The sequence below is a fragment of the Amblyraja radiata genome, chromosome 12 (assembly GCF_010909765.2).
Source record: "Amblyraja radiata isolate CabotCenter1 chromosome 12, sAmbRad1.1.pri, whole genome shotgun sequence".
NCBI classification, from domain to species: domain Eukaryota; kingdom Metazoa; phylum Chordata; class Chondrichthyes; order Rajiformes; family Rajidae; genus Amblyraja; species Amblyraja radiata.
The window spans coordinates 10,374,406-10,401,731 of NC_045967.1; the positions used below are offsets into that span (position 1 = coordinate 10,374,406).

General features: G+C 42.5%; 1 protein-coding gene across 1 annotated transcript in view; it reads left to right on the forward strand.

Annotated features, from left to right (window-relative positions):
* Window positions 1–27,326, forward strand: part of LOC116979418 (relaxin receptor 2-like) — a 65,799-nt gene that overhangs the window by 34,730 nt on the left and 3,743 nt on the right. The window contains exons 8-17 of the mRNA XM_033030981.1: window positions 3,367–3,438; window positions 4,583–4,654; window positions 6,016–6,087; window positions 8,903–8,971; window positions 11,039–11,110; window positions 13,891–13,962; window positions 14,923–14,994; window positions 18,907–18,978; window positions 22,325–22,554; window positions 24,853–25,263. Of these exons, the coding sequence (XP_032886872.1) occupies window positions 3,367–3,438; window positions 4,583–4,654; window positions 6,016–6,087; window positions 8,903–8,971; window positions 11,039–11,110; window positions 13,891–13,962; window positions 14,923–14,994; window positions 18,907–18,978; window positions 22,325–22,554; window positions 24,853–25,263 (1,214 nt within the window). The remainder of the gene's footprint in view (window positions 1–3,366; window positions 3,439–4,582; window positions 4,655–6,015; window positions 6,088–8,902; window positions 8,972–11,038; window positions 11,111–13,890; window positions 13,963–14,922; window positions 14,995–18,906; window positions 18,979–22,324; window positions 22,555–24,852; window positions 25,264–27,326) is intronic.

Genomic DNA, 27,326 nt, shown 5'->3' on the forward strand with positions numbered 1-27,326 from the left:
TTAGAGATTGGAAACTAAAGATGCATATCTTCATGCCAATCACTAATTTAAAGTGAGCCACTAGAGAGATCAAAGCCAATCGTTTTAAAACAGTACAGAGGCTCCCTGACCAGACTTATGGAAATCCAATTTTATGCAAATCCTTACTAAACATGATGCCACAATTGCCACAATTCTTTCATTTCATCAAATATCTATCATTAGTATTATCCGTAATAAAACATAATGCAATATAGTGTGAAAGGTACATCTTCTAGAAGCGCTGGGACGCATCCACAGTGATGTGACCTGGGGTCATCTGGTGTTTCGGGTCTCACAACATCAGACACCCTCGCCCAGGCGACCCAGCCGGGGTTGATCAGGCCCCGACTTGTGTCCCAGCAGCAACCGCCCATGGATCAGCTCTCTTAATCCAACGCCACCTAGTGGCTTTCTCTGCGGCTTCGCTTGCGGGTTGAATGGCCCTCTTCATTGCCAGCCCCGTAATGCCCAACTGGTTGAGGACTTTGCAGAGTGAGCATCCTGTAAAGCCTCTACAGCCCACCTCTATGGGCTCATAGTGTGTCATCCAGCCTCTGTCCTGGCACATCTCCACCAGTTCCTGGTACTTTGCTCGTTTCCTCTCTTTAGCCTCTTCAATACGCTCTTCCCAGGGCACTGTCAGCTCCAGAATGATCAGCTGCTTTGTCACTTTGGAGGTGATGATCATGTCTGGCCGGAGTGATGTTGCTGTGATGAGCTGTGGAAATTTCAGCTGTTTGCCCAGATCGACGTGCAGCTGCCAGTCAGCGGCTGTGTAGAGGAGGCTCGTCCTTGTTTGTGGTTGTGGCCGAGGCTTCTCTCCAGCTTTGACAAAAGTAATTGATTTCTTTGGGGTGTGGTGGTGTTTGATGTTACCGATGGCAGTGGCTATGCTCTCAGCAACCACCTTGAGCACCTGGTCATGGCGCCACCGATAGCGACCTTCCCCAGGGGACTATTCAGTCATTATTGAACATCATGAAGCATCTATTTTATTGTATCAAAAAACATCCAGATTAGCATTTATCCCTTGGCCTAATCCACATCTCCAAAACACGTTGCCAACTCAGTAACATAAGCGAAGATTTTTCTGCCTTTCAAAGGGGGTTGTTGCATTTTCAACAGATTCCACAGCAGATCCTAGAAGAGTTATCAAGGTCTTATTTCTGTCTCTACCTTCACCAAAGCACATCAGTAGCACGAGCTGCTGAGTAGATACCATCTAAAATAACTCGTAGGCCATGATAAAGCACAGTGGAGCAGCAGTAGAGTTGCTGCCTTACAGCACCAGAGGCCCGGGATCAATCCTGACTTCGGACGCTGTCTCTACGGAGTGTGTACATTCTGCCGGTGCTGGCCCGAAGGGTTGAATGGCTTACTCCTGCACCTATTATCTATTGTCCCTGTATGGGCTTTCTATCTGGGTGCTCCGATTTCTTCCCACATTACAACATGTGCCGGTTTGTAGGTTAATTGGCTTCTGCAAATTGTCCTTAGTGTGTAGGGTACAACCAGTGTACGGTGTGATTGCTGGTCGGCGTGGACTCGATGGGCCGAAGGGTCTGTTTCCACACTCTATCTCTAAACTAAATAAACAAAACTGATTTTGGTAATGTATAATTAGCATGACCATAAAATTATACCTTCCGTGATAGGATCTGACAGCACATCCAAGACCTATTCATCTGTCACATAGTGCACTCCATGTGTTGTTCTAACCCTGGATCCTGGATCCTGGCAGTGATGCACAAAGTTGAAATCCTTATTGGAATAAAAAGATCAACATAATAACGAAGAATTGAATAGTGACCATTTTCAATAGATTGCACTGTATCCAGGAAAGCTGCTTTTATTCAATTACTTCCTTCACCAAACACCTTGGAAATATTTGGAGTAGAAATAGCAGGAACTATTAAATACAGTGAAGAAAGCGAATGGTATGTTAGCATTCATAGCAAAAGGATTTGAGTATAGGAGCAGGGAGGTTCTACTGCAGTTGTACAGGGTCATGGTGAGACCACGCCTGGAGTATTGCTTACAGTTTTGGTCTCCTAATCTGAGGAAAGACATTCTTGCAGTAGAGGGAGTACAGAGAAGGTTCACCAGACTGATTCCTGGGATGTCAGGACTTTCATATGAAGAAAGTCTGCATAGACTCGACTTGTACTCGCTAGAATTTAGAAGATTGAGGGGGGATCTTATAGAAACTTACAAAATTCTTAAGGGGTTGGACAGGCTAGATGCAGGACGATTGTTCCCGATGTTGGGGAAGTCCAGAACAAGAGGTCACAGTTTACGGATAAGGGGAAAGTCTTTTAGGACCGAGATGAGAAAAACATTTTTCATACAGAGAGTGGTGAATCTCTGGAATTCTCTACCACAGAAGGTAGTTGAGGCCAGTTCATTGGCTATATTTAGATGTTAGATGTGGCCCTTGTGGCTAAATGGATCAGGGGGTATGGAGAGAAGGCAGGTACAGGATACTGAGTTGGATGATCAGCCATGATCATATTGAATGGCGGTGCAGGCTCGAAGGGCCGAATAGAAACATAGAAACATAGAAAATAGGTGCAGGAGTAGGCCATTCGGCCCTTCGAGCCTGCACCGCCATTCAATATGATCATGGCTGATCATCCAACTCAGTATCCTGTTCCTGCCTTCTCTCCATACCCCCTGATCCCTTTAGCCACAAGGGCCACATCTAACTCCCTCTTAAATATAGCCAATGAACTGGCCTCAACTACCTTCTGCAGGAGAGAATTCCAGAGATTCACCACTCTCTGTGTGAAAAAGGTTTTCCTCATCTCGGTCTTAAAAGATTTCCCCTTTATCCTTAAACTGTGACCCCTTGTTCTGGACTTCCCCAACATCGGGATCAATCTTCCTGCATCTAGCCTGTCCAACCCCTTAAGAATTTTGTACGTTTCTATAAGATCCCCCCTCAATCTTCTAAATTCTAGCGAGTACAAACCGAGTCTATCCAGTCTTTCTTCATATGAAAGTCCTGACATCCCAGGAATCAGTCTGGTGAACCTTCTCTGTACTCCCTCTATGGCAAGAATGTCTTTCCTCAGATTAGGAGACCAAAACTGTACGCAATACTCCAGGTGTGATCTCACCAAGACCCTGTACAACTGCAGTAGAACCTCCCTGCTCCTATACTCAAATCCTTTTGCTACGAATGGCTTACTCCTGCACCTATTTTCTATGTTTCTATGTTTCTATAATTGATTCATCTGGGACCAAATTAATCTAAAAACTTGATGTTGAAATACAGGGTTTATCTGCCAGTTGGCTTCAATGTTTTTGTCTTTTTTCAGTAGATTTCTGTCTTTTATCCCACAGGTTGTTACAATATAATTTAATTAGTACCATATCCAAGAAATCCTTTTGGGGGCTGTACAGCTTGACAAAACTGTGAGTATTTAAAGGGTTGGTGGCTTATCTGCATTCCATTCCTCCAGACTCTAAGGAACAATAATTATGATTTTTACTGATAGATAATAACATGACTCTATTCTTTATTTGGAGTGTATACTTTATCCACAAGATTCAGTGTTGAATTTTGCAAAGGTCTTAGGAAATTTCGTGGCAAGCAAGCAGTTAGGCAGAGTGGCACAGCAGTGATGATATTTTTTCCCCCTCACATGGTTCTCAATCCAATTCCAGGAATGAAGTCTCCCATCTTTGGTTTAGTTTAGTTTAGAAAAACAGTCCCTTCGGCCCAGAGTTTTTTATCTCTGTTTGCTTTGTTGTTACCTTCTCCCAACTAACAATGATCTGTTCAACATGTTCCTTGATTCTATTCCCTTTGTCCTGTTTTCATACCTTACACTTCCTTATCTACACACTTCCTTATCTATGTACCACCCACTCCCCTGACATCAGTATGAAGAAGGGTCTCGACCCGAAACGTCACCCATTCCTTCTCTCCAGAGATGCTGCCTGTCCCGCTGAGTTACTCCAGCATTTTGAGTCCATACTGACCATTGATTACCCATTCACACTAGTTCTATGTTATCACAGTTTTGCATCCACTTCCTACACATTATTTACATAGGCCGATTAACCTACAAACTTGCACATCTTTGGGATGTGAGAGAAAAGCGGAACACCCAGAGAAAACCCACACAGGCCACACAGGGAGAACGTATAAACTCTGTAATCATAGCACCCGCAGTCAGGATCGAACCCTAGTGTACTTCCCTCCATAACCTACGTGGTTTTCTCCGGGTGCTCTGGTTTCCTCCCACAGTCAAAAGACGTAAGGTATGAAGGCTCTGGTAAAGATTGTAAGTTGTCCCTAGTGTGTAGGATAATGTGAGGATTGCTGCTCGGCACGGACTTGGTGAGCTGCAGGGCCTGTTTTTGCGCTGTGACTCTAAACTAAGCTATAAACTAAACTAAGACAAGTTGCTATCTGTGAGATAATTTTACGTGTTAATTAGCTGCAGCATTTCATTTGAAACGAGAGCAACTGTACTTCAGAAGTATTTTGTGTTGAGCATTTTGAGCGCTTGTAATATCAACTCCAACCATTCTTTTCACTCTTTTCCATCAGCATTCTGAGTCACAACCGAATTAGTGTCTTGGAGCCAGGACTTTTCAAAGATCTCCATCATCTTGAGTGGCTGTAAGTTCAGACAGTTCTTTCATGTTCCATGAAATGCTTTTCCTAATATAGTTTTATTATCTTATTTCACACTGCAAATCTCCCAGTTTTAAACACCAGTAGATCTGGCCACAGAGGAATTATGTAAACATTAGATACTAACTCATTGTAACATGCCAGGCATTTTCAAAGTGATAAGTGATCAGTAATTCAGAGATAGGCACAAAATGTGGGAGTAACTCAGCGGGTCAGGCAGCATCTCTGGAGACAATGAATAGGTGACATTTCGATTCAGAACCGTTCTTCTGAAGAAGGGTCTCAACCCAAAACATTACCTATTCCTTGTCTCCAGAGATGCTGCCTGACCCGCTGAGTTAGTCCCATCTATCTTCGGTGTAAACCAACAACTGCGTAGAAATTCACAGACTCCCCGGGAGAACAAAATGTGGAAATCTCACCAAAGATTTTAATGACATCCAGGTTTGTATGTTAATTGGCTTCAGTAAAGTTGTAAATTGTTCCTAGTGTGTAGGATAATGCGAGTGTACCAGGTGATTGCTGGGCAGTGTGGACTCGGTGGGCCAAAGGGCCTGTTTCCGCGCTGTATCTCTAAAGTCTGAAGTCTACTATATCTGTGAATATATATGCCAGGACTGTAACTTTCCAATCCCAGTCCTATATGAAGATTTCATGATGTTGATTTGCAGGTGATGCCCGACACTTTATACCTTGCCTCATGTGCATTCTGTTTACAAAACACCAACACATAGATGCTGAGCCAGTCACTTAATATTAGTTATCAAGTCTTAGATGCAATATCCTTCCAGCAGTATACAGAGCAGAGGTCTTCAAACCAAGATGGCGTGAAACATAATTCCTGAAAAAAGTACAGTTTTAAAGGAAAATAATCTTAATGCTGATTTAGAAGGATGAGGAAAATGATCTTTCCAGAGGGTGGTGAATCTGTGGAATTCATTGCCACAGATGGCCATGGAGGTCAAGTCATCGGGTATTTTTAAGGTGCAGATTGACGGATTCTTGATTAGTAAGGGTGTTAGAGGTTATGGGGAGAAGGCAGGAGAATGGGGTTGAGAAGGAGAGATAGATCAGCCATGATTGAATGGCAGAGTAAACTTGATGGGCCAAATGGCCTAATTTTGCTCCTATAACGTATGAACGTGTATGTCATTCCTTTTAAAGACTCAGGTAATTCTGAACCAAAGAGAATTTCCTATTTTTACATCTTCAATTTGCAAATTTATCATCCAACCAATTTCTAATTATGGCTTTGTACATAGTGTGTGTGGCAGAACGCTGCATTTGTAATTAACGTGGAATGTTTTAGAATTCAGAACGTCATCCAAATTCTCTTTCCATTACAGGATCTTGGACAATAACATGATAAGAAGTGTCACTCGGAAGTCCTTTGACGGTTTGAAACTTCTCTTCTTCTTGTAAGTAATTCAAAGGTGCTCCTTTTCTTATTGAAATGTTTCACTTGAGAGAAATCTGCAGAATATTCTGTGAGCAAAAAAACAAAGTGCTGGAGGAACACAGCATCTGTGGAAGGAGATGGACAGATGACATTTCTGAAGAAGGGTCCCAACCCGGAACTTCACCTATCCACGCTCTCCAGAGATGATGCCTGACCTGCTGAGTTACTCCAGCACTTTGTATAGTTTTTCTTTGGTAAACCGGCATCTGCAGTTCCTTGCTTCTAAATTTCTCTTCATTTATTAATTAGAAATTCATTGGCATTCCACCGCCTAGAATAAAGAGGTTGTGGAGGCCTAGTCAATGGATGTATTTAAGGCGGAGATTGTCATTCTTGATTAGTTTGGGTATCAGGGGTTGTGGGGAGAAGGCAGGTGAGCGGGGTTGATAGATTAGCCATGATTGAATGGCGGGGTAGACTCGATGGGCCAAATGGCCTAATCCTGCTCCTATCATTTATGAACTTATGAACATCTGTGAAAGAGAAATTGTTAACATTTCAGTTAAACCTGAGAAGTTATTGATGAAGATGTTGAATGAGGACATTTGATGGTAAATTGTGTAGCTTCCAGACAAGGTGTTATTCTACATGGATATTTATGATCTTGGAAAAGAATAATTTCATTGAAATGCGTTTTATACAGGAAATGGCAGTCTTTAGTAAAAAAACAACTTTACTTAAAACTGGACAACTTTTAAATAGTTCTGTGGCAAATGGCATTCATATTCTAAATGCATGTCTAATTTTTAAAAGGATGCTAGGAAAGCAGCAATTCTGCAGAAGAATGCTCAGCCAATGTTAAATTCAACAGTAAGATCGTATTTTTGTTTAGTAACCATGTGCTGGTCATAGCAACTCAAACTGAGAGACAGATTGCTTTTGGACAGGCTGGTCTGCAGTCCAATCGAAAACCAGGGAGTGGAGGACAAAAATCAAATACCAATGGTCTGTGTGAAGAAATAAGGGGAGGATGGGATACTGAGCTTACAGGGAGTTTTAAAAGGATTTTACTAGCTGACCAGTGGAGATTGGGAATGGAAATGAGGACAACGTGCGATCAGGGAGAATAAAAGGTTACAGAGAATTTCTGAAGAAAATGGGCAGTCACGGTGGCGCAGCGGTAGAGTTGCCGCGAATGTAGCGCTGGAGATCCGGGTTCGATCCCAACTCGCCCTGACCTGCGTGGGTTTTCTCCGAGATCTTTGGTTTCCTCCCGCACTCCAAAGACGTGCAGTTTGTAAGTTAATTGTCTTGGTAAATGTAAAGATTGTCCATAATGTTAATGTGCGGGGATCGCTGGTCGGCGCGGACCCGGTGGGCCTTTTTCCGCGCTGTATCGTTAAACTAAACTAAAAAAAATAATGGAGTATAGAATACAAAGGATATGGACCACCAATGGAGAGATTAGATTAGATTAGATTAGATTAGATAGCCTTTATTGTCATTCAGACCGAAGTCTGAACGAAATTGCAGCAGTCAAACATACAATACAATACAATAAAAAACAACAATAAACACATATTAACATCCACCACAGTGAGTCCACCCAGCATCTCCTCACTGTGATGGAGGCAAAAGTCTTAGGGCTGCAGTCTCTTCCCTCCTCTTCTCCCTCTGCGCTGAGGCGATACCCCAACGGGCGATGTTAAAAACTGTCCCGCGGCTCAATCACCGCGCCCCGGGGTGATCGAAGCTGCCGCCCACCAGTCCTGCTGACGCAGCCGCTGGCCCGCGGCCGAACCCCGGACTCAGGCCACCACCGCCAGAACACCGTCCCAGCCACCGGAGCACCGTTCCAGCCCCGAGCCGGATCGCCCCCACGTGAGTACCGTTACCGTCTCAGCCCCGCGCCAGGCCGCCCCGACATGGGCGCCGTACCTCCCTCGGGCTGGGCCGCCCCGACGTGGGCGCCGCTCCTCCCTCGGGCTGTGCCGCCCCGACGTGGGCGCCGTACCTCCCTCGGGCTGGGCCGCCCCGACATGGGCGCCGTACCTCACTCGGGCTGGGCCGCCCCGACATGGGCGCCGCTCCTCCCTCGGGCTGGGAACGCCGTACCTCCCCGAGCTCGGCCACTCCGATGGAAGCACCTCCCGGGAGCGTCACAGCCCCTCACGGAAGCACTGTTCCAGCCCCGAGCTGGGCCGCCCTCACGGGAGCGAGCTCAGGGCGAGTCCTGGTGGGCTCTGCCTCCTGAGCCTCGAGGTCGCCAGCTCCGCCATTAGGCCTCAGCGCAGACGGAGGCAGAGAAGGGGGATACGACAAAAAAGTCGCATTCCCCCGCAGGGAGAGACAGCAAGCCCCGTTTCAACCCCCCCCCCCCCCAAACACAAACTAAAAACCAAAACTAGACTAACCAAAACGAAATAAACAACACAAAAAAACACAAAACAAACAGGACTGCCGGTGAGCCGCTGCAGCCAGAGCCGCGCCGCCACTCCGTAATTCAAACTTCCTTGATGAGGAGAGGGAGCTGACTTTCCTCAATCCATGCAGCAGATCTCACCTACCATTAGCTGGAACAGGCAAAGGAAATCTGAGACATCCAGTCTATATAAGGTATTTAAATGAATAGCAAGCGCACCAAAAACAGGGTGGTTATATGCCATGCTATTGGAAGCCCACGTTTCCAGCTGAAGGCTGTGGGGGGAAATGTAATTCATTGCATTCACCGCAACATTCCCCATTCCATCAAGAGCAGGATTTAATATTTCAACTGTGGAGTTCATAACTTGAGTACTTAACTGCGAGAAAAAAAGAACCTGTTCTTTTTTCAGATATTTGACAAATAATTCATTGGATCATGTTCCCAACGTCTGTCGTGAGATTCCAAATCTGCGTTGGCTGTAAGTATGAGAGCTCGTGGCGGTGTCATGAAATAATATTTGAAATCCAATCTTATGCATATATGGATAGGAGATAGAGCATGTAATGGGCTCTGTGAGGGGACCTTTACAGCACATCTTCATGAGTCATTTGCCAGCATCCCCATTCACTCAACTAACTAGTCCTGAAGGAAGTAGTGGCCACAGTTGGTCTGTGGCAACTAGTGAGAGAGTCGTCATTTTAGTTAATACAGCTTAGCGTATTGTCACGTGTACCGAGGTACAGTGAATAGTTTTTGTTGCATGCCATCAGGTCAACGGAAAGACATTACATGTAAACCAAGCCATTTACAGAGTTTAGATACATGATAAGGGAATAACGTTTAGTACAAGGTAAAGCCAGCAAAGTACGATCAAGTATAAACCATGGGTCACTAAAGGGGTAGACCATGGTCTATCCTTGATCGTATTGTTCAACACTGCTCTCTAGTTGTTGGTAGGATGATTCAGTTGCCTGACAACAGTTGGGAAGAAACTGTCCCCGAATCTGGAGGTGTGCGTTTTCACACTTCTGTACCTTTTGCCTGATGGGAGAGGGGAGAAGAGGGAGTGGCCAGGGTGTGACTCATCCTTGATTATGCTGCTGACTTTGCTGAAGCAGCGTGAGGTATAAATGGAGTCAATGGATCGTTTTGCAGAACACCTTCACTCAGCCCGCCTGAACCAACCTGATCTCCCAGTTGCTGGACACTTTAATTCTCCTTCCAATTCCCACACAGACCTTTCTGTCTGAGGCTATGTCCTCTGGTCCTAGACTCTCCGACTTGTGGAAACATCTTCTCCACATCCACTCTATCCAGGCCTTTCACTATTCTGTTTGGTTTAATGGAGTGTTCCCCTCATCCTTCTAAATTCCCGTGAGTGCAGGCCCAGCCAAAATTATGAGCGAGCACTGGGCCATGGAGAAGCGGCCCTGACCCTTCCACAATCTTAATCTTTTGGGACACATCCAATGCAAAAAAAATAGCATTTTTTTGTTTTCGAGATAAAGTATTGCAACAGGCCCTTCGGCCCACAGCAACCATTAATCACCAGTTGATATCAGTTCTATGTTATCCCTCCAGCGGGCAATTTACAGAAGCAAATGAATGTACAAACGCGCTCGCCTTTGGGATGTGGGAGGAAACCGGAGCACCCGGAGGAAAGCCACGAGGTCACAGGGAGAACGTACAAACTCATAGTATAATTATACACCAAGTGTTATCAAATGACCACATTTTATTAGCTGGTTTGATATATTATAGCTGTGTACTAGGATATTTAAGTCGAATTTTAATTCTACACGGCCATTATATACTACTCCAGGACTTTCTCTTTCCCAAATGGTTCTGCAACAACCATACACTAATTTCCACAACATATTAGCCAGAAAAGAAGTTAATTAATGTAGGTAAATAACTCAGTGATGGAATACTTGACCCAGAAGCTCCAGAGGTTTTGTTTCCTGCCCTTTGTCTTCGTATACATGAACGCCTATGGAAAGTGAGTGTGTATTTATATATGTGTGTGCTCTCTCTATATATAATACATGCATATATATGTGCACAGATAATGCATCTAATATGTGTACTGTTTTTAGACACTCTTTACGGATAAAAAAGATTTAATATTCAAGGTATTAGGGTTCACAGGCCTGTCCCACTTTCAATGGACTGAATGTCTTAAGGGCCTGTCCCACTTTTACGACCTAATTCATGACCTTTTTTACTCGTGGACATTTTTCATCAGGCTAGAAAAAATGCCCCGACCTACTTGATGCCACGAGTACCTACGACTAGCATCACGGCCTGCTAAGGCCTACCTACGACTTCCTTGTGACGACCCTGCTGCCAGTATGAGTCAAGGGCAAACTCGGCAGAGGTCGTGAATTAGATTGTGAAAGTGGGACAGGCCCTTAAGTGCTTGTAGCAGCTGAAGGAAAACATTCAAAACTAAAATTAAAGTTGGGGGGGAAAGTAAGATTGAATTAAATTTGTTGACATGCACTGAATAACTGTTAATCTCTGCACTTTGTTTCATTCAAAACAGTGATCTGGAAGGGAATAACATTGTCACAATCGAGAAGGCAGCATTGGAGATGTGCACCAGTCTTTCAGTCCTGTGAGTATGACTTGTGTCTCGGTACTATTTTCAACCATGAGGGTGGGTATTCTCCCTGTTTTCAGGCAGGAATGGGTCAAGGCCCTTTGCTCAACCTGATCCCTATCTCCGGTCTCCCCACCACTGTAGGCCAGGAAGCAAGCACGCTCTGCTTGAGCTGGAAGCAGGAAGAAGCCAACTTTAAGGGGCAACTCATGGTCCTGTGTCATGTAAAGGAAATTGCCACAATTGTGATGTTTAGTTTGTACCTCCCGCTTCACTCTGGTGCTAAATGGCTCTTAAATGGACCTCTCCATAAATAAACCTGTTTTACTTAATTTTGTTGGGCAAGACATCGGGGGTAGGCCATCAGGACCCAGTGGTGTGACCATTGGGGTTCCCAGTGAGAAAGGGGGGGGGGGGAATAGAGCGCAACAGAGTTGCTTTCAGAGAGGGTGAGGCTGGAGTGGGTAAGGGAAGTGGAATGGGTTCAGAGGGGGCGAGATAGTCCAAAGAAGGGTCCTGTTCCAAAATGTAACCTAGCCATGTTCTCCAGAGATGCTACCTGACCTGCCGCATTACTCTAGTACTTTGTATCTTTTTTTGGTAAAGCATGTCCACGAAGAAAAATGTCCACGAGTAAAACATCTGCAGTTCCTTGGAAGGCTGAAGAAGGGTCTCGACCCGAAACGTCACCTATTCAATCGCTCCATAGATTCTGCCTCACCTGCTGAGATTCTGCAGCATTTTCATCTACCTTCGATTTTCCAGCATTTGCAGTTCCGTTTCCACTTAAATCATGTCAGACTTGCAAGGAAGGGTCACATCCCCTCTGAAGTCTGAGACATAACGGCGCAGAAACTGATGTTATTGCTTTCCTCTCTACATTAATGTTTTTTAAATCAGATTCATCTGAAAGGACCAGTATTAGGCAATTGAAATGCATGGCATATATTTTCATTTAACATTATGGATTAAATAAGTTTAAAATGTTTAATTCCTACTTTTTTCCCTAAAGGATTCTCCGCAACAATGAAATCCGACATCTGAAAGATAGTCCGTTTTTGAACCCTTCAGTTATAGTTGAGCTGTAAGTGTTTTTATTTAAACATCTTTAGTACAATTTGTCAAGTTCATTCATTTTAGCAATTTACACAGCTAAAATAAATAATCGCCATTCTTCCTTACCATTCCAAATAGTGTTTAAAAAGGTGAACTGTTGAAGAAAAACGATGTGAAGCCTTGGGTATAGGGTTATTGTCTTTCTTATGTTTATTATTGTCACATGCACCGAGGTACAGTGAAAAGCTTTGTTTTTCATGCTATCTGTAGATTGATGATGGATGTGAACCAATCACACATAAGCCAGCATCACTAACTCCACCCCACTATAACACTTATACTAACACTCGTTCCCGGCACTGCCAGTTCGAGCAGCTAGGATGCACTGACAACCTGTCGTCCTCTATGCTGCTAAGTTTCAAGTGCTCATTAAAGATGTGTTTAAATCACACACTGTCTCTGGCTCCTGTTTACTATCCAAACAGATCAGATAATCCATACAAAGACACACAGGGACTGTCCCATTTGGGCGTCATTTGCAAGTCACACAGATGGCGCGCAAAGATTTTGTACATCCCAAAATCCTGGGGCGCCGTGCGCGACCGCACGTCACCGCGCAAAATGCGCACCATGCGCGCGTTGTGCGTCGAGACGCGTAAATGCCGCGCAAATGACGCCCAAGCAGGACAGGCCCTACAATCAGTTCAAACTCAAGTACTATAGGTGGAGCAAAGCCTACTCAAATTCAGAGTACAGAATATAGTTTGCAGCATTGTTGTGCATCAGTTCCTTCGACAAAGTCCGAAATCCTCAATGGGTGAATCAAACATACCCTAACTTGTGGAAGGGCAATTCAGAAGCCTGATAACAGAGGGGAAGAAGCTGTTTCCAAGTCTTGTGGTGCACACTGTCAAGCTTCTGTACCTTCAGCCGGACGGGAGCAGGGAGTAGAAGGAATGACCAGGGTTGGGCAGTCGTTGACTACGTTGGCTACTTCTCCGAGGCTGTGTGAAGTGGGAAGTACGGTCTGTGTGATGGACTGGGCTACATCCACAACTCTCTAATTTTCACAATGAGAATTAAAAATATGATTAGTATTCAAAATGATAGAAGCCATGGATAAATGGATAACAGACAAATAACTTAATTTTATTATGTGATTAGTACATAAAATACATAATGCCAAGGTCTATACTTAAGTGTGGGATGCATAAGGAAGTGGATTTAGAAGCAACTATTCTCTTGTGAAATAGGATAGAACTAGTGGTAATGTGACCGATGGTTGGCATGGACTCGGTAGGCCGAAAGGCCTGTTTCCATGATATATCACTAAATTTAAAAAAAAAGAATGTTTCATTGAAATGGTCCTGTGAGGTAGTGGACCTGTACTTATGATTAGAACACAAAGTGCTGCAGTAACTCAGCGGATCAGGCAGCAACTCTGGAGGACATAGATAGGTGACAATTGGAGTCGGGACCCTACTTCAGTCTGATTCATCGCCTATACATGTCCTCCAGAGATGCTATCCGACCTCCTGAGTTACTGCGGCACTTTGTGTTCTCTGCGAGATTCCATCGTCTGTAGTTCCTTGTGGCCACGCTATCCTAATGATTTTCAGTTTTGTGCTGGCATTCTGCTTTACTGCAGCATGCCATCAGATGCAATTTCACAAATCTCAGTGTCTACATATTTAGCATAGAACCAAATTATTTACATGGGTTGCCTTTCTGTTTTAAAGAGACCTGTCTGCAAATATGATTGAAGAATTCCCACCTACATTTTTCAGAGGCCTTAGGTACATGCAGCTGATGTAAGTTACTGAATTTCTGAACATTTATCCTTTTTCTAAAATTCTGATATATATTGTCTTTTATACAATGATTACATAGTTTGAATCATGAAGAGGTCATTTGACCTCTCAAGACTTTCCTTCACTGGTCTGTTATTTCATCAAGCAATTTGAAATGTATGTTGTGCAAAATTTCTCCTTGAAACCCAAAATAAATTAAGGAAAACTCCAATAAAATATGTCTGCACCTATATTTTGCTAGTGATGCCAACATCCTGTGATTTATTTTTTAAAAAAGGCAAAATGTATTTGTGGTATTGAAAAAAGAAAGGACAATATTCTTTATTCATTTACAGGATGGTCCATATGTAATGCCTGGTGGGTAATCCAGTTTGGAACTATTCACCTAGAGAGTATTGCTGGAAAATGCACAAGCAGATCTTCACAAGTCTGACAAGCAAAAGATTGCTCTCAGCTGGAACTGTGCAATCGCACTCTTGATAGCAAAAAGCTCAATGCTGGAGGAACTCAGCAGGCCAGGCAACATCTGTGGAGGGAAATGGACAGATGACATTTCAGGACAGGAGTCTTCTTTAGACAGAAGGAAGACCCTGATCCAAAATGTCAACTGTACATTTCTCTCCACAAACGCTGTCTGGTCTGCTGTTTTCCTCCAGCACTTTGGGTTTTTTTCACCCAAGATTCCCTCATCTGCAGTCACCTGTGTCTCCAGCACTCTCAATAGGTTGTCACGGCATCAGGAAGGAATGCTTGAAGAAAATTGTTTCTGAAAGGTGACCTGCACTTGTGGAACCATTTCAAAAATTAAAGTGAAATATTTCAAGAGAGAAAGATGCAGATGAAAACATCTCTTTTACAGTATAGACATTTTCTGGAGCTTTATGGCTAACGACATACAAAAAACCTTTTTGGAAACTTTGAAAACCATGCAAATTAGCTATTTTTGGTGTTTCTTTCCAGGAATTTATCAGGTAATCCTATCAACCATCTACATGTGAATCAATTTGATGACCTTGCAAGTCTCAGGTCCCTGTGAGTACCGTTCATCTTACTTTGACTTATTGATAGAACACATTTCTAGTTTCTTAATGTTCAATCTCCTTTTTGGTGAGATGGCAATTGTTCTTTTAATCGAATGTGACCCAAAAGCAGGCTTGCTGTTGGCAGCAAAAATTAGCTGCTAATTGTTAAGTTTAATGGTGTGCTGAACCAGGGCTGAACTCCAAGTTTACAAATAAAAATGGTTGGGCTTTGTCTCAGTCTTTTTTCCAAGTACCTACATGTGAGTGGTTTGTAGTTGGTGTGATAATCTCCCTTTCAGCACAACTTTTGTGTCTCTCAAGGCAGACAAGGCCCGGCAGTTCTTCTTTCCCAGTGGTAATCTTGACTTGTCTACCCTTGTCACCTAACCGTAGAGGATTGGTGTCATGGTTTACAGCCCAAATAAACTTAAATGTGATTCAATGGGTCAGTGGTTCTTTATTGACACATATACCGAGGTACAGTGGCATTCCGTTCAGTAAAGTATTATTATGCATAAGCATGATCTTAGATTAAGTACAAAGTGTACAATGATAGTCCACTGAGACAATATACGTGAGCCGCCAGGAATTACTCTGCCCAGAGTACATTCACTTCCGCAGTGTGTAGGAAGGAACTGCAGCTGCTGGTTGATACCGAAGATAGACACAAAATGCTGGAGTAACTCAGCGGGCCAGGCAGCATCTCTGGAGAAAAGGAATAGGTGATGCTTCAGGTCTTAATGTTCAATCTCAGAGGCTGAAGAAAGGTTTTGACCAAAAAAGTCACCTATTCCTTTTCTCCAGAGATGCTGCCTGGCCCGCTGAGTTCCTCCAGCATTTTGTGTCTGTCATCACTTCCTTAGTATTCTCTGTTTGTAATGTTTTCTATTGATGTGCATGAATTTTTCATCTCTGACACCTACCTGACTTTGGCTGAGGCCACAACACCTTCCTGAGTCTGGCAATATAATATTCCCTGATTTTTGGTAATCTGACCTGTACACATACCTAGAATGGTCTTTCAAAGCCTTGTGCTGTTGCAGTGAGACCCTTGCTCTTATACTCCAACACCGTCACAACAAAAATATGTAAAATGTAGTTACCCACTGCTGAAAATCTCTATTCTGTCTGCAAGCACGACCCCCAAACTAGTCCTTTGTCACTTTAGGGGCCTGTCCCACTGTATGAGGTAAATCAAGAGTTCTCGCGAGTTTTCCCCTGATTCGAACTCGGAGAATGTCCGTAGCGGGTCAGTGGGAGTTCGTGGATGTCCCGTAGTTGCTCCTACCAGTAACGGTAGGTACTCGGGAAATCCGGTAAACTCGTGACGTTTTTTCAACACTGTGAAAAATGTCCACGAGTAAAAAAATACTCGTGATGAAAAAAAATTGTTACTTTTTACTCGTACGAGCCGCTACGAGACATCCACGAACTCCTACCTACCCGCCACGGATATTCTCCGAGTTCGAATCAGGGGAAAACTCGGGAGAACTCTTGAATTACCTCGTACAGTGGAGCAGGCCCTTACATTCTATACTTAATTTCCAACATGTCGACCCTGTTTTTGGCCTCTTCCACTGTTGTCATGAACTACAAGATAAGTTGAGGAACACAAGCACTTTACAACATTCTCCACACAAAACTAAGCTAAATAATTCCATGTTACGATTCAACAAATCCCACTTTTTTTTTCTTGATGCACATTTTGGTTTTTTTAATGTCTCACTACCATCCCCTTTTATCTCGCTCCATCATTTATTTTTATTATCGGTTTAGTTTATTGTCACGAGGTACAGTCAAATGCTTTTGTTGCGTGCTAAACAGTCAGTGGAAAGACAATACATGATTACAATCGAGCCATTTACAGTGCATAGATACATGATACGTGGGAATATCCCCTTCTTTCCAATATTTACAACATCTCCGTTCAAGATTCCTTCTCTTCTACTTTTCCCTTTTTTATGATAAAAAAAAATGCTTCTCTAACTTTTCCCAGCTCTACTCATTTTTCTCAGTTCTACCAACTTTTCCCAGTGCTGGAATATTCAGCGGGTCAGGCAGCATCTGTGGAGGAAATGGACAGACAATATTTTGGTTTAGGACCCTTCTTCAGATAATGCCTGATCTTCTGAGTTCTTCCAATATTCTTTGTATTACTTTCCCCATGTTGCAGAAGCTCTTGTGGTCTATGTTTATAGTTCTTGTTGGTTTCCCATTATTTATTCTATTTTCTCTCCCTTGTTCAAGAATTGTTTTGTGTCCCTGTCTAAAGGCCATTAGCCTGAACCAGTGAATGTTTCTTTCTCTGCAGCCGTTACTTGGTCAGCTGAGCATTTTCCAACCTTTTCAGTTTGATTTCAGATTTGCACCATTCATGGCTCTCTGCTTCTCTATGACCCACTGGTTCCTGTTCAGTTTTCTGATCTTTCGCCAATGTTTTATCCATAGTAACACAATGTAACCTTTCCAGTCTAGCAGTCACAGGTCGTATTTAATGAATCCATCAATCCTGCAGCCACTCTCTTTAGAAGTCAAGGCTGTAAGTAGCAGAACAAGAGAGTTTAGTGGCCTGTTAGCTGCATTAATATCTCCAGGTCTTGTCTCCACTAATTTTAATGACTTAATGTCTCTTACTTCATTTGAAATTCGGTCCTTCAAAATCTCCAAATTGTTTATTGTATATTCTATGAAAATGATACAAATATTTTTTTAATTTTTCCGACATTTGCTGATTTCCCATTATACGTTCCCTGGTTCTAAGGGATTCTCTCTTGCTTTCCACGTTTTGTAGAAGCTCTTGTGGTCTATGTGTATAGTTCTTCTTGGTTTCTATATTCTATTTTCTCTCCCTTTATCAATATCTGTTCCTGAACTCTGAAAGAGCTCATTTACATTTTTTCTCCTCCCTCTCCATTTTCTTATTTTCTTTTTCATATGTTATTGTCATCCTTTTCAAATCCAAATATGATTTTTCTCGTGTCTTCCAATTCCTAACCAAATTTCTATCCATGACAATAGATTACCACAAATGTTTTTAATGTTCCTTTTGATAGTCTCTTGTACGGAAGCATGTCGAATGTCATCTGTTAGTCCATGAAAATAAGATCCCTTATCTGCCACTTTAACTAGCTTTTCAAAAAATTCAACCAAGTTTATCACAATAATGCATAAACTGGATAAGTCCATAAAACCAAGAAATAATTTGACAGCCATTTGGGTTGATATGCTTCAGCGTGGTACCTGGAAGAGCCAACATTAGCTACCTCCTTACATTTATTTTCCTGCCTTTCAGCTTTTCCTTTTAATTATTTTCACCAAAATATCATCCATTTCTCTTTCAAAAGGTATAATGGATTTGCGTCGACAATCTTTCAGGCAGCACATTCCACGTTTCGAAAAAATATTCAGAATAACTAATTATGTCATTCTATAGGCCAATGGTTTCAATTAAGATGTAGAAATAAGGAACTGCAGATACTGGTTCCCCAAAAAAGACACATAGTGCTGGAGTAACTCAGACAGCGTCTCTGAAGAACATGGATCGGTGACTGATAAAGGGTCCCAACTCGAAACGTCACCTATTAATGTTCTCCAGAGATGCTGCCTGACCTGCTGAGTTCCTCCAGCACTTTGTGCATAAATTAGGACATTAGTTACTGGCTGACTAACCAATGGAAATAGACTTTGTCATCTTGGTTTTTCAAAAGCTCACCTAATATTGAGTAGCTCCAGTGAGCTACATCTTAATCTTTGTGTACATTTTCTGAAATGTCTGCTCATTACACCATTTCATGTATCATCTTAGATAATCCCCACTGGACCTTTCCAATGTCTTTGAGATTCTTCCTAAAATAGCTAAGTAAGTCATAGATATGTTTATCGGATTTTATAATTAATAACTCCTTCCAATTTTATTTTTCAGAGACTTGGATAACATCGACAGTTTGAACATAGAGACCCGAATGTTTAAGAAGGTGGAGAGACTCGCATACATGTATGTTAAATGCTTCCAATATAAATATTTCCAGAAAGATAATACACATTATTGTCAATCAATTGGAGTTTATTAATCATCTTGCACTTCAGTTAACTTGTTTTATAAATAGGATCTGCAACAGTTTTGGTACTGCCATACAACACTAAACTTAGTAAGTCACAGAGTCTTAATAACATAAATTTATAGCCTTGAAACAAACTATTTGGCCCAAAAGTCTGTAACTGGTATGCATACTCCTCTGAAGAAGGGTTTCGGCCCGAAACGTCGCCTATTTCCTTCGCTCCATAGATGCTGCTGCACCCGCTGAGTTTCCCCAGCAATTTTGTGTACCTTGCATACTCCTCATGTTCTTTCTCCCAGTCTATTTCAGCTAAATCCATCAATATTTTCCTATTTCCCCTTGGAAGCTTGTTCTTAAATACATATCCTATTCTTATTGTCTGGGGAGGGACATCCTTGTGCCCATATCTCTCAGAAGAAACTAAAGGGAATTGTATCCATGTCAGGGTCTCGTATCTATGTCAGGGAATATCCCCATGCAAAATGGTTTTCCTCGGTCAATTCCTTTCATGAGAAAGGAGTGCAATAACAGAATCTCTTTATGTCCATTGAGAAGATAGCTATGTTTGACTTAGTAACCTGAAGGCTATATGTTTCCCATAGGTATATGTGCACCTACAGGAACTACCCAGTCATTTCCTCAGAGAGATCTATGGTTTGGTGTCTTTGCTAAAGTTGTCTATATTTGAGTGCTGATCGCCTCCCCTTACCAAGAGCATAGTCATAAGTAAGATGGTCATTCATGGGGAAAGTATAATGTTTACTGCTGGTTTGCATCAGTTCCCGAAGCTGTCAGCCACCCACCTAGCCTCAGATGTCTGTGAGATTTGTTTCCCGTTGAGCTATTTTGGCTTATTCAGAGGACCAGCCCGGTGCAAAATTCTAACCTGGCCCGTTAACCATTAACCCAGCTAATAAGTCTGTCCAGAGGACAGATTTCGGCATTTGGCTTGTGAGAGTGTACATGTTATTATTGTGTAAGTGAGCTAATGTTCGAACAGTATGTCTTTGCGGTTCACCTTGCCCAGTTTCTGATTATAAAACAATCTCAGCTTCCTCAATGTTCTTTTATTGTACTGCCAGTGCCATATTTTATTCATGTCTGTATTGTAGTTCAATTTTTGTTTAGAATATATAATAGTATACTCCATTGAAGGCTCAATAAATAAAATTAATTTCCTGCTCCAAATCAGCAATGCAGTACAGAAAGTTCCATGTTCAAACCCAGGGCTGTGATCCTTACACGAATGCCAAAAGCAAGGCTGAGACTTTTGCAACTATTTACCCTGTTCACCTTCTCACCAAAACACTTTGCAGCAGCAGTTTCATTTCACAAGGTTACCTGTCAGTGCGTTAGTCTCTACAAATGTAAAATCACCAAGGGAGGCTGTGGGAGGCGTGTTAATTCAAAGAATCATACAACCATGAACTTCCATGAAGATCAACTCAAGAGGCTCAGGAGACATGTATTCAGGGCAAGCAGCAGTCTGATGCTGTCAGATACAAAGAGTCATCTCTTGACGAATAGTTCAGATTCCATCACGGTTGCTCAAGGTGTCAAGTTCTACTGGAAGTAAAGATGCATCAAAGATGCTGCTTAGAATGGGACAAAGTCAGGAGGGAATGACCCAGGGAATCCTCAATGTTGACCTTACGCCCCCTGGCGTCCGGTTAAACACGGGCAAGGAACCACGTCCTTCAACCGGTTCTCCTGCAAATTGGCCGACAGGAAAGAATAACTGATGGTAGCAAAAGCAAAGGTGCAAGGAACTCAACTTGTCCATCATCAAAGTTTGACGAATTAGCGTCACCATTTACAGACCTGGTCAAATTCTGTAAAACGCAAATGCCTGACTGGATCTGTGGCAGGTGTTGAGAGGAAGAGCACTCATACTCAAGAGCTCACCTGCTGCAAATACATCTGTCCATTCCATAATCCTTGTATGAACAAAGTCCTGAATTCATCTTCAAGACTCCTTACAAATGGTTTTGTAGCTCTTCCATCTTGCTAAACGAAACCAGTTCATTTTGTATCGTGCAGTTCTTATTTGGAAATTAGTGGTGAAACAGCAGCAGAAATCCATTAGGACACTGCTGCATGATCCTTATATAGCATAGAGGAATGCAGCTCCTCGAGCATCCAGGATAAAACAGCCTACTTATTCATTATCCATGCATTCTCTCTAGCCACTAGAAGCCACTACTGACTGCATTATATCCAATCCACAAGATATGCTGCAGCAAACCTCCAAGGTTTCTCCAAGATCGCCAAAAATCTGCAAATACTACAGTCTAGAATAACATGCAGCCTGTAGCAGATTAAGAAGTTGATTCATCACCACCACCTCCCCCCCCCCCCCCACCCCCTTCCAAAGGGCAGTTAGAGAAAGGGAATACATGTTGCCTGTCCATGAAGAGTGCAGCTTCATATATACTCCAGTAAGGTTGTAGTTATGTGTAGGAAGGAACTGCAGATGCTGGTTTAAACCGAAGATAGACACAAAATGCTGGAGCAACTCAGTGGGATAGGCAGCATCTCTGGAGAGAAGGAATGGGTGACCGTTCGGGTCGATACCCTTCTGTCTTGACCCAAAACGTCACCCATTCCTTCTTTCCAGGGATGCTGCCTATCCCACTGAGTTGCTCCAGCATTTTGTGTCCATCTAAGGTTACAGATATTCTGTTTTCTCAAAGCTGATATCATAAGAACCAATTAGTTTAACTGCAAGGTGGTGTGTCAGGAGCGAAGATCAAATTAATGAAGTATTAAACAAATTTCACATAAATATAGATTTATAAAGAAACTAATTGTATATCATTCTACAGAATGAATTTATACGCCATATAAATGTTGCTAGATTGTACAAATTTTGCAGGAGTTATTTGAGGTCTGCAGCAGTTTGACATTAGAAGTTATTTACGTTTATTATTCGTGCCAGCTATTTCTTCTCTTGCATTGGGCTGATACATTTGGAATTTTAGCAGTGCGAATGCTTTTTAGTAAATGACCTAAGTGATCACTCTATACAAGCATGAAGAACGAGCTTTGACAGGTTAATTAACTGTAGTAGACAAAACAATGAGCCAGTATCCCCTTCTGAGATTCATAATTTCTAGGAGTATGCGACAATCTTACTTAACAGAGTATTCGGTTAGAACTGAAATAATGTATTGTTCTCAGGGTGACATCGGGTAACAAATCACTTTTTCAAGCATAAAGGGAGCATAGGAGGAATTTGCAGCATGCCAGAAATGTTCTAATGTACTTCTTTAATTTTGCTAGATACTTTAAGAAGTTTGAATATTGCAAATATTCCCCAAATGTTCGGAGCTGCAAACCAAACACAGATGGAATCTCGTCTTTTGAAAACCTGTTGGCCAGCACCATTCTGCGAATCTTTGTGTGGTTTGTGGCATTCATCATTTGCTTTGGAAACTTCTTTGTTATCTGCATGAGGTCGTTCATTAAAACAGAAAACAGGCTACACACCCTTTCGATCAAATCACTCTGCTGTAAGTATTGTCTGAAGATTTGTTTTATAAATGGTACAACATAACTAGCTGGAGATTGTGTGATGTATAGATAAAATTAATAAGAAAAACATAGTTAACGCTGGTATAAAGCCAAAAAGCTGAATATTTAATGCGACTGGGGAAATATGATTCAACGGGCAATAACAAACTGTCGGAACATGAAAATGCAAATGCTGGTTTACAAAAAAAAAAGACACAAAGTGCTGGAGTAACTCAGTTGGTCAGGCAGCATCTCTGGAGAACATGAATAGGTGACATTTCAGGTCGGGACCCTTCCCCCAAACTCTGTTGGAAATTCAACATGCAAGAGACAGGATTCCAGATTTGGACTTGAAACAAGCCCTTTGGCCAACTGAGTCCGCACCGACCTGTGATCAGCCCGTACACTAGCACTATCTTACGCACTAAGGACAATTTTCAATATACAGAAGTCAATTAACCTACAGACCTGTACGTCTTTGGAGTGTGTGGGAAAACCAGAGTACATGGAGAAAACCCACGCAGTCACAGGGAGATCGTGCAAACTCCGTACAGGCAGCACCTGTAGTCACGATCGAATCTGGGTCTCTGGTGCAGGAAGACAGCAACTCTACTGCTGTGCCATCCCAAGATTCCAGACAATTATGAGAATCCCAAAGACAAAGAAATATTGTCTCGGAGATCCCATTGCACCTGGTAAGCACTGCATGGACAGTGTCAATCAGGATCCAGCAAAGAGTAGCTGGGCACGATTGCCCTGAAGGCATTGATAATGAGATTGGGATGGGAGCAAACCAGGAAACTACCTTAAGGAAGGTCTAGCCACAAGCTATGGGAAGCCTTGGACTGCGCAGCAGTGGATGTGAACAATGGGTGTGAACAATCCCAAAACTTTATTCGGAAAAGTGTAGGAGGGCACTCAGCACCTTAGCTAATACTCATCTCTCAACCAAAATCAAATGATCTGATTATTTATTTCATTGTGACAGTTTGTGAACTTTATTAGCAGCATGTATCCTACACCTCAATAGTAAAAACACTTTATTGCCTTGACGTTTAAAGCCTCCAGTTTTATGCAGATCATCTGCCTTTTGGTTGAGTTCGATGTTGGATGGTTGGGGGTCTGAAATTGAAGTTTGAAATCATGAGCACGAGCAGAGGATAGGAGTTTGGGGGAGAATTAATAGTTGCCGGGGATTTGGCAGGGGTAGGTTGGCGAGGGTAGGTCGTTAGATGTCTGGGGACATTGGGAGAAGGAGCAGCAGCAATTGTTAAGGGTTTAGGGCTATCAGAAGAGGGATTGGGCAGGTCTTTCCCAGAGGTTTAGGGTGAGGGGTGGTGGGAGATGCATAGTTTGAAGTGGGTTATTTTGAGGTTGGGATTGATATGTAGAAACATAGAAAATAGGTGCAGGAGTAGGCCATTCAGCCCTTCGAGCCTGCACCGCCATTCAATATGATCATGGCTGATCATCCAACTCAGTATCCTGTACCTGCCTTCTCTCCATACCCCCTGATCCCTTAAGCCACAAGGGCCACATCTAACTCCCTCTTAAATATAGCAATGAACTGGCCTCAATTACATTCTGTGGCAGAGAATTCCAGAGATTCACCACTCTCTGTGTGAAAAATGTTTTTCTCATCTCAGTCCTAAAAGGTTCCCCCCTTATCCTTAAACTGTGACCCCTTGTTCTGGACTTCCCCAACATCGGGAACAATCTTCCTGCATCTAGCCTGTCCAACCCCTTAAGAATTTTGTAAGTTTCTATAAGATCCCCCCTCAATCAATCAATGTGACAAAGTATTTGAGAATTGGGAAGAAGTAGATAATGGGCACAACTCTGGAGAAGTTGATCATTAAGGAGGGGTGGACTGTTTGTCGGATCAGTTGATGGAGAAGAGTTGGTTGGGCTGGCAGATATTGGGCGATGGCTATGGGTGAGCCATTAGCAGGTGGGGAGATTGGGTAAGGTTGCATGAAGGATCAGTGGGTGGTTAGTAATCAGTGTCAGTGTGTGAGAGGGTTTGTAAGGTGGTGGTTGGTTTGAGTCCATGGATGTGCTGGACCTCACCACATAGCTGATCTTCTCCCTTGCATTTGCACCTCAGATGCACGGGGGATCTGGAAGAGATCAAAGTACGATCTTATTGAAATTGAATCATAAGGCCCTGTGCCATCCAACTTCCAGGCAAATCTGTCAGTTGTAAAACACATAGGACTTTAAGAGATCCTGAACAGTGCTCCAGCGCTCCACAGAGGCAGCAACTTTCTCAATTTATCTTTGTGTTTATTTCACAGGTGCTGATTGCTTGATGGGAGTCTATCTCTTCCTCATTGGTGCCTTTGATGTTAAGTACCGTGGGGAATATAACAAACATGCCCAGCAGTGGATGGAAAGCACAAAATGTCAGCTTATTGGTGCACTAGCCATGCTTTCCACTGAAGTCTCTGTCATGCTACTGACGTACATGACTCTAGAGAAATACATGTGCATTGTCTTCCCATTCAATCACTATAGACCAGGCAAGCGGCAGACGATGTCAACGCTGATATTAATCTGGATTGCAGGTTTCATCATTGCAATCATTCCACTGTGGAACAAGTCCTTGTTTGGCAATTACTATGGAAAGAATGGAGTGTGCTTCCCTCTTTATTCTGATCAGTTTGAGAATCTTGGAGCAAGAGGATATTCTACCGGAATATTTCTGGGTAAAGCAATTTTTGTTTTCTGTTGTTTTGATATGGATTTGTAGGAAAGAGCAACTTTCCATTAAGTGAGAAAACCTGTATTATTCAAAACAAATTCTGCTGAGAAATTAGCGTTCAACTTCCACTGAAGTGCTAAACATTTGCTGCATTGTTATTGATCACTACATCTTCCAAGAAAGTGTACGCAATTGTTGGTAGATTGTAAGATGGGACTCTTCATCTGATAATCATCTCTCATGATAGAGCACAGAATATAGTTTCTGTTTCAGGACTCTGGTGTTGGGCAACGTGGCCTGCCCACCAAATGACTGAGGGTAACTAGATGCTCATGACTGTGGAGATTGGCTTGGGAAAGGACGCTGCCGTTGGTTATCTTAAAAAGACACAATGTGCTAGAGTAACTCAACAGGTCTGGAAGCATCTCTGGAGAACATGGATAATCAAATTTTTTGAGCCTTCTTCCCATATTCCTCTAGCCCCTAGAGCTCTATCTAACTCTCTCTTAAATCCATCCAGTGATTTGGCCTCCACTGCCCACTGTGGCAGGGAATTCCACAAATTCACAACTCTCTTGGTGAAAAAATATTTTCTCACCTCAGTCTTAAATGGCCTCCCCTTTATTCTAAGACTGTGGCCCCTGGTTCTGGACTCGCCCATCATTGGGAACATTTTTCCCGCATCTAGCTTGACCAGTCCTTTTATAATCGTATATGTTTCTATAAGGTTCCCCCTCATCCTTCTAAACTCCAGTGAATACAAGCCTAGTCTTTTCAATCTTTCCTTCTATGACAGTCCCACCATCCCAGGGATCAATCTCGTGAACCTACGCTGCACTGCCTCAATCACAAGGACAATCACACTTACCTTGAAGAAGTTCTCATCCTCTTTCAGTCTGAAGATGGTTCCCAACCCGGAACGTTGCCTCTCCGTGGTCTCCAGAGATGCTGCCTGACCTGCTGAGTTACTCTAAAACTTTGTGTCGTCTTTTCAAAATCAGTATTTGCAGTTGTTTGTTTCTACATTGGTTTGCTTCTCCTTCCAGCGAATGTAGAGACATTGAACAATAGCTAACAAGGATAATATTAAATTGAAAAGTAAAATATATAAAGAGGACAGGGCTCATGGTAGCCAGTGGAAGTTTTTAGGAGCCAGCCATAAAAGACTGAAATGCTAATAAGGAAGCGCATAGATATTGAGAGAATATCCAATCAAACAATGGATATATAAATAGGAAGGTAAGTGTGAGACCGAATCGTCCAATTTATTTCTCCATAGAGACAACATTGGTGAATAAATAAAAGGAAAGAAAGAAATAGAAGATATGCAAAATTATTTTTTGCATTAGTCTTCACCGTGGAGTTAATTGTAAATATCAGATAACAGATGGGCTAATTTCAAATAACATGTCCTTAGTCTCTGGTGGAAGTCATAGTTGTATTAAAGGATAATCATGTTTAACAAATTTGCTCAAATTCTTTGAGGATGTAACAGTTGATAGAGGAGAACTTGCAAATGTAGTGTGTTTAGACTTTCAAACGGCATTTGACGTTACCAAATGCGAGCCTGTTTCATTAATTAAAAGCCAAAGATATTGTAGGAAATATGCGAGCATGGAGTGAAACTGGCTGTCACATAGAAAGCTAAATATTTTCTTAATAAACCTTTTTCTTTGATCACCTGTCCTATCTAGTAATTAGCATTAACATCACCAATCTCCTGGAAGACACAGCGAGTCAAGCAGCATGGAAAGGAATGGTCAATGGTTTGTGTTGAAACCGTACATTGGTGCTGACTTGTCAGCCAGTCCTCTCCATTCACAGATGCTGCTGAGTTCCTCCAACTGAGTTCCTTCCAGCATCTCTTGCCTCTGGTGTCGGCATTGATACCTATAGTTTGATTATAAATTGAACCCGCTGTAGCTGTCTAGGAATTTAAACTAAAACTAATAATTCCTTTTAAACTTTTTCTCAGATGGTCACCATTATCAAAAAAAGGTTCATCGCCGTCATTCAGTTCTTCTCGTCACATCCGGCTTGTGTGTGAATCTAGCTATGTCAATGCTA